Genomic DNA, 7,914 nt, shown 5'->3' with positions numbered 1-7,914 from the left:
ACAGAGAGAGGCCAGGTAAGTTCAGATGGCCTGACTGTTCTCTCCTTCTCTGGCAGGGATAGAGATCCCTTTGATTGGTCAGTCCAGTTTGGTGAGCTGACTGCCAGGCCGTCTCTCTGGAACCTAAAGGCCTATTCCAACCGTTACCAAATAGAAGATATCTTTCTGAGTCCCAAGTATGTGGAGTCCTATCCCCATGACATCGCCCTGCTGAAGCTGTCATCTCCTGTCAACTACAACACTTATATCCAGCCCATATGCCTCCTGAACTCCACATTCAAGTTTGAGAACAGAACTGACTGCTGGGTGACCGGCTGGGGGGATATTGGAGAAGATGAAAGTGAGGCTGGGTACAGATTGGCTTGGGAGGGGCCCTGCCCTGTTCTTCCACACAAACCCTAGCATTTCTTCCCTGGACTCTGTAGCTCCAGTGAACCCCCTTTCCCCATCACTCAGCATTCTCTCATCTAGCTCTTAACTTCTGCTTGCGAGGACAGGAGGCAGCCCCTTCCTTCCAGACAGGGTGCAGGCTGGAACTCAGAGGTGCCAGGAGGCCAGCAGGGGCAGGATCCCATAGGGCCTACAGGATGGCTCCCACATCATTATATTTATGGTCTTTCCACATCTGCAGCAACCCCTATCAGTGAGTGACAGTAAACATGATTCTCCATGCCTGTTCCACCCACCCCAATTCTGACTGTGCACTCTCCTCACAATTCCCAGGCCATTTTCCTCCACTCTTGACTTGCCACTGAAATCCCTTTGGAGGTCCTGAGGTCATAATCAGACACCTGCCTGCAGTTCAACAGGAACCCGCCGCCAGAAGCACTGATCATAGTTTCCTCCTAACTGCCCTGGTGCCTACAGCCCCATAGCCTGGGCATGCCCTTTGTGCTGGAGTGACCCTGCTCAATGCTCCCTGAGCTGGCCCATTTCTGCAATATCCTCTAATAAGAGTAGTAGTAATAGATTCGGCACCTTTCCTTCATGTCATGTGCTTGGCACTGTTGCAGACTTGGGCACCCTGGTGCATGAAGGTGACGGTGTAATTAAAAAAGATTCATTGTATTATTTTTTTATGTGTATGAGTATTTTGCCTCCATGTTTATGTCTCAGATCCTCTGGAGCAGGAGTTACAGGTATTTCTGAGCCTCTCAGCAGTGATGGAGTTCCCACTTCAGTCCTCAGGATTGGGAAAGTGCTCCCAACCACTGAGCTACCTTTAGACCACTTCAGCCCCCTTTAAAGGGATTACATCTATTTATTTTGCTTTTAAAAACATTTATTAAAAATAAAAGGGGACACACGCATTTAACCCCAGCCTTCAGGAGGTAGAAGCAGGTGGATCTCTGTAAGTTTGAGGCCAGCCTGATCCACAAAGTGAGTTCTAGGACAGCCAGGGTTACAAAGAAAAATCTTGTCTGGAAAAACAAAACATTTATTTTATGTGTTAAGTGTTTGTATGCTTGAGTGTATGTATGTATACCACATACACACAATACCTGCAGAGGTCAGAAGAGGGCTTCTGCTCCATAGAAACTGGAGTTATAGGTGTTTGTGAGCTACCTGTGGGTGCTGGGAACTGAACCCAAGTCCTCTGCAAGAGCTGTAAGTGCTCTTAACAGCCGAGCCTTTTCTCCAGCTCTAGTTATTTTGTGTGCAGTTCGGGGAGTACAAGTTCTTGCAGTGGCTCATGTGTGAAAGTCAGAGGGTAACTTTTGAGAGATGCCCTCGCCTTTTACAGTGTGGATCTTGGGGATCAAAATCAGACTTGATGGCGAGGGCTTTACTCATTGAACATCTCACCTGTGCAACTGTATTTTTGTTATTGTTGTTGTTTTGTTTTGTTTTTCAAGACAGGGTTTCTCTGTAGCTTTGGAGCCTGTCCTGGAACTCATTCTTGTAGACCAGGCTGGTCTCAAACTCACAGAGATCCACCTGCCTCTGCCTCCCCAGTGCCGGGACTAAAGGTGTGTGCCACCCCTGCCCGGCACAACAGTATATTTTTATGTCCAGTTTATAGTCGAGGTAATTGAGAGTATTATGGCAAGTGTCCTAAGGCCCCAGAACTAGTAAAAGGAAGTGAGCATAAGGGATGTCCCCAAAGCCATGTATCTGGAATCAGCAGGGAGAATAGAGAACTCAATGCTCGATCTGCATGTTAGATAGGAGTCCATTTTCTTCTCCTAGAGGAGTGGTTGTGAGCCCACTTTGCTGCCCTCTTCCCTATGCAGAGCAGATGGCCGTGGTGGTGGGCAGCAGGGTGTGTGTTTGTCTCCTCGAGCCTTGGCTTCACTCTTATTCTTAGTGCACATGAGGTAGGTAGCAGACACTTCTGCTGGGAATATAGCTCTGTTCACCCTAGAACCGGGGGAGCTGTTTCTTTGCTATGTGCTAGCTGGGACACTTTGAACAAGACACTTGGTTGAAACTCAGTTTCCCCTTCTGTTGAATAGAATAATGAAAGCTCTGGCTTCTTAGAGATGCCTGAGATCTGATCTTAACGAGCTCTCAGCAGACAGGAGACACCCTCTGTGGCTCTTGTCATCTTTGTCATCCTTGCAGTCAGACAGTGCTTGGAGCTTAGACTCAGGGATCCAACAGATGCTCTGACAGTTCCCGAGTGCATTGTGGTAATAGGGCTCTTCCCCAGAACCCTTTTAAATTAATGTATCCTGCTTCTGTTGTATTCAAGAGGTGTTTGGGGCTTCTTGGCTCAGGCCTAAGGAAAGCCCAGAAGGAAAGGGCGTCATAGAGCTGCTACCCCTGGTCCATCCAGTCCCTGGGTTCCTCTCAGGACTTGGCCTACTCAGGCAGGACCTCATGTACATTCTACAGCCAGTCTTGGGGTGGCATTGATAGTGATCCCATCTACTGAGTCCTGTGATGTTGTTGAGTATCCGTGATGCTAGTGTGAGGCTTGCAACTAGGGACCATTGATATAGCCTCTGTCTCCACACCCTATGCCATTCCTTCCAGGAGAAGAGATGTATCTCTCTCTCTTCCATCCCCTGCACAGGTCTGCCATCTCCCTACACTCTCCAGGAAGTGCAAGTAGCTATCATCAACAACAGCATGTGCAACCACTTGTACAAGCAGTCAGACTTCCGGGTGAACATCTGGGGAGACATGGTCTGTGCTGGCAACCCTGCTGGCGGCAAGGACGCCTGCTTTGTAAGTGTCTTCTGGGCCCAGTACCCTGCCAATCCTAGCTCCAACCTCCATCTAACTGAGGTTTCACATGGTACCTCATTCAGTCTTAGGCCAACCCTGGGAGATAAGATTGTGATTCCATTTTGCAGATGAAGAAGTTGAGGCTCCACTGCTGTCAGGGCAAGGAGTTGAATGCTTTTCCAGTCTGCCAGCTCCACAGCAACCCCTTCTCCCCTGACCTCCCTCCTAGCCCCACCTGTCACCCTCCAGGCCAGGCTTACCTATGCTGCCCCTCAGGGTGACTCAGGAGGACCCTTGGTCTGCGACCAGGATACGGTGTGGTATCAGGTTGGAGTCGTGAGCTGGGGAATAGGCTGTGGTCGACCTAATCGGCCTGGAGTCTATACCAACATCAGTCATCACTACAACTGGATCCGGTCGACCATGATCAGAAATGGGATGCTGAGGCCTGACCCAGCCCCTCTACTGCTGTTCCTCACTCTGGCCTGGGCTCCCTTGATCCTGGGGCCTGCCTGAGCCCACCTGTGAAAACAAGGTCATCTGTGGGATTGGGGAGTGTTTCTTTTGTATCATGTTTGCTAATAAACATGCTAATATTTTCATAGCTTTCCTGGAACTTGGTTGACTTCCTGAACAGGTACCTCCTTTCTCTCAGTCCAAGACTTGTATCTAACCCCTGAAATCTTGACCCATCCTCATCAATCAAATTTTGGTTGTAAACTGTAGCATCCATTTAGTGTAATTACAAAAACCACAATTTGTGACTAGGTGGCACCCACTTGTAACTCCAGAACATGGGAGGTGGAGGCAGGAGGATCATGAATCTTCCACAAAGACCAGCACCCAGGAGAGTGAGTCCAGCATGGTTGAGGCCCTAACAGCAACCCAGTACACCCATTGGGAGCTCTGCTTCTTCTTGAGCCTCTCTGTTTTCTTTTTGAGATACACTCTGGAGTTCTCTGGTCCCCTCTCCTTCCTGGGATCAGAGCATAGTGTGCCTGGCACTGCACCAACCATAGGACACACCCCTAGGCTCCCCAGAAGCTGTTCTGATCACACCCCACAGCACTGGAACTGAGGCTCTGGGGTAAAGGATGTGATCAAGCCCACAGGGGCAAAGCCGGGGAATTCCACCTTCTGTTCCGTTGCAGTGTTCAAGGCCCCCAGGAGATGGAAGGGAGAGGAAAAGACGGACATAAACAGGAGTCTTCAGGGTATTTTAGGAGGTGTCCTGACTAGGCAAACCTCACTCTGCCCATCAACTATTCATGTTTCCACCAAGGCTTGGTGAGGAAAAGCCTAAGTCCCTGCTGTGTGACCGGATGGAGTAGGTACTTGCATGTCCCTCCCTGTCCACAAGAGGGTAGTCGTGGGCCTAGTTCGCCTGCTCAGAGGCAGGAGGAGAGAGGGCTTGCCAACACTGACTCCTGTGGTGTTTCTGCTACCTCATGCATTCCTGTTCTGTTGTTTACCTTCCACTTAGTCTCTGGGCTAAGAGCTTGCAAGGGAGCATTATTCCTGAGGGCTTTTTGCCTTTAGTTCTTTACAGCCTCTAGTTAATTTCTGGAAAAGCTGACGAGGGGACAGGGGCTATCTAAATGGAAAAGAGGCAGATGGTGGCTCAAGGGAATGTGCCAAAGACAAAAGGCTGTTCATAGCTACTAAGTGAGCCCTATGTGTGTGGGCAGAGGCCAATGACATATGTTGAAACGCTGAGAAGGGCAGCCACCAAGAAGTAGCCTTCCTTCCTTCCTTCCTTTCTTAAAGAAAGAAAGAAAGATTTACTTATTATGTATACAGTGTTTGCATGCATGTGTGCCTATGGCTGTGAGCCACTATGTGGTTGCTGGGAATTGAACTCAGGATCTCTAGAAGAGCAGTCAGTACTCTAAACCTCTGAGTCATCTCTCCAGCCCCAAGAAGTAGATTTTTTAACTAGAGGAGTCTGTGGGAAGCAGAGAGCTAGAGCCAAGGGCTGGGGCTGAGAGCATGGGCCCCACAGTGGAGAAAATGGTGGCCTGGACAAGGGCAGATGCCTGAGGGAGCCTCAGCTGATATGAGTGTTGGTGATGAATTGGGGGGCGGGCTAATTAGATACATCAACTAGAACGGGGCTTTGCAACTATTTTTTTTTTAAGAGAACCATTTATTCTTTTAATTTTAATTATGTGTATGCATGTGTGTCTGTGTGGGGGTATGTACATAGGAGGACACTTGCAAACAGAGGCCAGAAGAGGGTGTTGGATCTCCAGGGCCCAGAGTTACAGGCAATTGAAGGTACTTCCATTTGATGTAAGTGCTGGGTACTGACTTTGCTGGCTGGAAGAGCAACAGTGCTTGCTCTTAACCACTGAGCCACCTCTCCAGTCCTTCATTGGGGAAATTTTTATGGGACTCAGTGTATGCGATGTACAAATTTACTAATAATAGATCTCAAAGAACTTTCTTTTAAAACAATTCTTTGATGGCATTAATCTCATATGAGAAAGACATTTAAGGTAGCCTCTCCACTGTTGCTTAGATTCTTAGTTGGGGTCATCCTTGTGGATTCCTGGGAATTTCCTTAGTGCCAGGTTTCTTGCTAACCTCATAATGGCTCCCTCTATCAAGGTATCTTTTTCCTTGCTCTCCTTCTTGGGGTCCTTCCCCAACTCGACCTTCCTGATCCCTCATGTTCTCCTCTATGGGGCCACTGGCAGTGGTACCAGTATTTATCCCTAGCACATGAACTGGCTTTTTGTAGACCATTTCCTATGGAGAAATATCTTGCTCAGCTTAGATACTGGGGGGAGGGTCCTGCCCCAAATGATGTGACAAACTTTGATGATTCCTCCATGAGAGTGGATCGGGGGTGGGATGGGAAGATGGTGAGGGGATTGGAGGATGGGATGGAGAGGGAATGGGGCTGATATGTAAAATAAGATTGTTTTCGATTTAAATAAATATAAAACAATTTTTTGGCATATGAAATATTCAAAAACATGTATTCATGTGTATACGTATGTGTATGTGTGCAAGTTCCAGAGGAGGTCAGGAGGGCGTGTGAAACCCCCACAGCTAGTCACTGATGTGGGTGCTGGGGACCTAATTCAATCCTCTGAGAAGCATCAAGAATTCTCAACCATTGAGCCATCTCTCCACCCCCTTTAACCACTCTTCCTGAATGCAAATCTATGTGGTAATGAGATGCTTATTTGTCTACAATCCAAAGAAATAGCAATTTGATATTTAACATGCTGAAGAGTGACATAGGAAAAATTAAGTCTTTGTTTGCTGTAATGAAGCTATTATGTTTCCATAAGAGCAGAAAACATTGCAATTAATACACATAATACTCTCGAATCTGAGCCAAGACACTTCAGGCAGCTTTGGCCCTGTGTAGTACTGTGACATATGCAGGACATAATGTTCATTATGTGTTTGGAACCAAGGCTGCCACGAAGTCCCAGGACTCAAGATGGACAAGTCCCACCAGAAACTCCTCAGATTCTTCATGAATTTGATTTTTTTTAGTCATCACACCTTCAGAAATTGTTTACTGTTACTACCCCAGATTCTTAAATTCAGTTATGTAACAGTTCAACAAGTTTTGAGCTAGATGTTTGAATGCATCCCTCTGCTTCCCAGTGGCCCCTGAGCGGTCCCAGGCAGTTCAGGTGTGAGTCTAGCAACTTTTCCTGAGGATTAGAGACCCAGTGGGTTGTACAGTTGGGTTTGGTGAAAACCAACAAGAAGGAAAACGCCAGAACCCAAAAGCATGTTCACAGCCCAGCACCTTCTCCTTCCTAGCTCCTGAGGCAGTGTCCTTGTGACTCCTCTTGTCTTATCCTCAGCTGGGTTTCAACACTAAGTACCCAGAGAGCAGGGGCACACCCTTCCACACTCAAGGCTGGAGGTGGGCCGGTCCTGCCTCTCGTGAGCCAGCTCTGATCCAAATGTGCTCTTCCATTTGGTATTTTGAAGTGGACAGAGGACAACCTGCAGGACTCAGTTCTTTCCTTTCATCATGTGGGTCCCAGGGATCAAATTCAGGTTGGCAGCTTGGTGACAAGTACTGCTACCCACTAAGCCGTCTCACCAACCCACAGGTGATGATGACGTAATAGTTTTGATTGGTACCTTGGTTTTCTAGTAAAGTCCTGAGTTTTCTGGGTTAGAGTGTAGCAAAAATGTGTTACACAGAGAGGCACCTGGCAGGGACTTTGGTGAAGGTTTCTGGTATTTCAGTCAGTAGAGACAAGTCATCCCCCAGGCCTGGTTGCTTCTCAGGGTCTTTCTCTGGCAGCATAGACTCAGGTCCTTGTACAAGGATAGCCCCTTTTCCTCCCTGTACAGATAGGCCACCTGGCTTCTGATCCTTCTTCCACTCCCATCAGTCTCCTCTGGTTCCTGTGGGGATAACATGAAAGAGCCAACTTCCTCCTTGGCCCCAGAAATGACACTCTGGCCAGAATAGCCCAAAACCAGAGCCAGGGACCCAGGATCAAGCCTCCAAGTGAGGACAAAAGCTTTCTGTAAGTGACCAGCATGGGGGATGCGGCTCTGAGTGGGCTGCAGATAGAGACCCATTCATCCAGACTGTCCAGGGCAGTCCTTCTGAGCCCTGTATCAGGAGAGTTGGGAGACCAGAGCCAGGCATTATAACCACCACTTGCCATACAAGGATTCAGCAGCCCAGGGCCCACCTCTGCCGGAGGAGAAGGTCTCATTGTTCCAGTCCCTGGCACAATGCAGACTGGG

At 48.3% G+C, this 7,914-nt stretch overlaps 1 protein-coding gene across 1 annotated transcript in view; it reads left to right on the top strand.

Annotated features, from left to right (window-relative positions):
* Nucleotides 1-3,721, top strand: part of LOC127218760 (transmembrane protease serine 9) — a 17,145-nt gene extending 13,424 nt beyond the window's left edge. The window contains exons 8-10 of the mRNA XM_051179745.1: nt 57-340; nt 3,020-3,174; nt 3,451-3,721. Of these exons, the coding sequence (XP_051035702.1) occupies nt 57-340; nt 3,020-3,174; nt 3,451-3,690 (679 nt within the window). The 3' untranslated portion in view covers nt 3,691-3,721. The remainder of the gene's footprint in view (nt 1-56; nt 341-3,019; nt 3,175-3,450) is intronic.
* Nucleotides 3,722-7,914: the final 4,193 nt, after the last annotated feature.

Source organism: Phodopus roborovskii, unplaced genomic scaffold, assembly GCF_943737965.1.
Source record: "Phodopus roborovskii unplaced genomic scaffold, PHOROB, whole genome shotgun sequence".
Lineage (NCBI taxonomy): Eukaryota > Metazoa > Chordata > Mammalia > Rodentia > Cricetidae > Phodopus > Phodopus roborovskii.
Note: the sequence above shows the minus strand (reverse complement) of the source record. Positions and strands in the feature narration are given on the sequence as shown.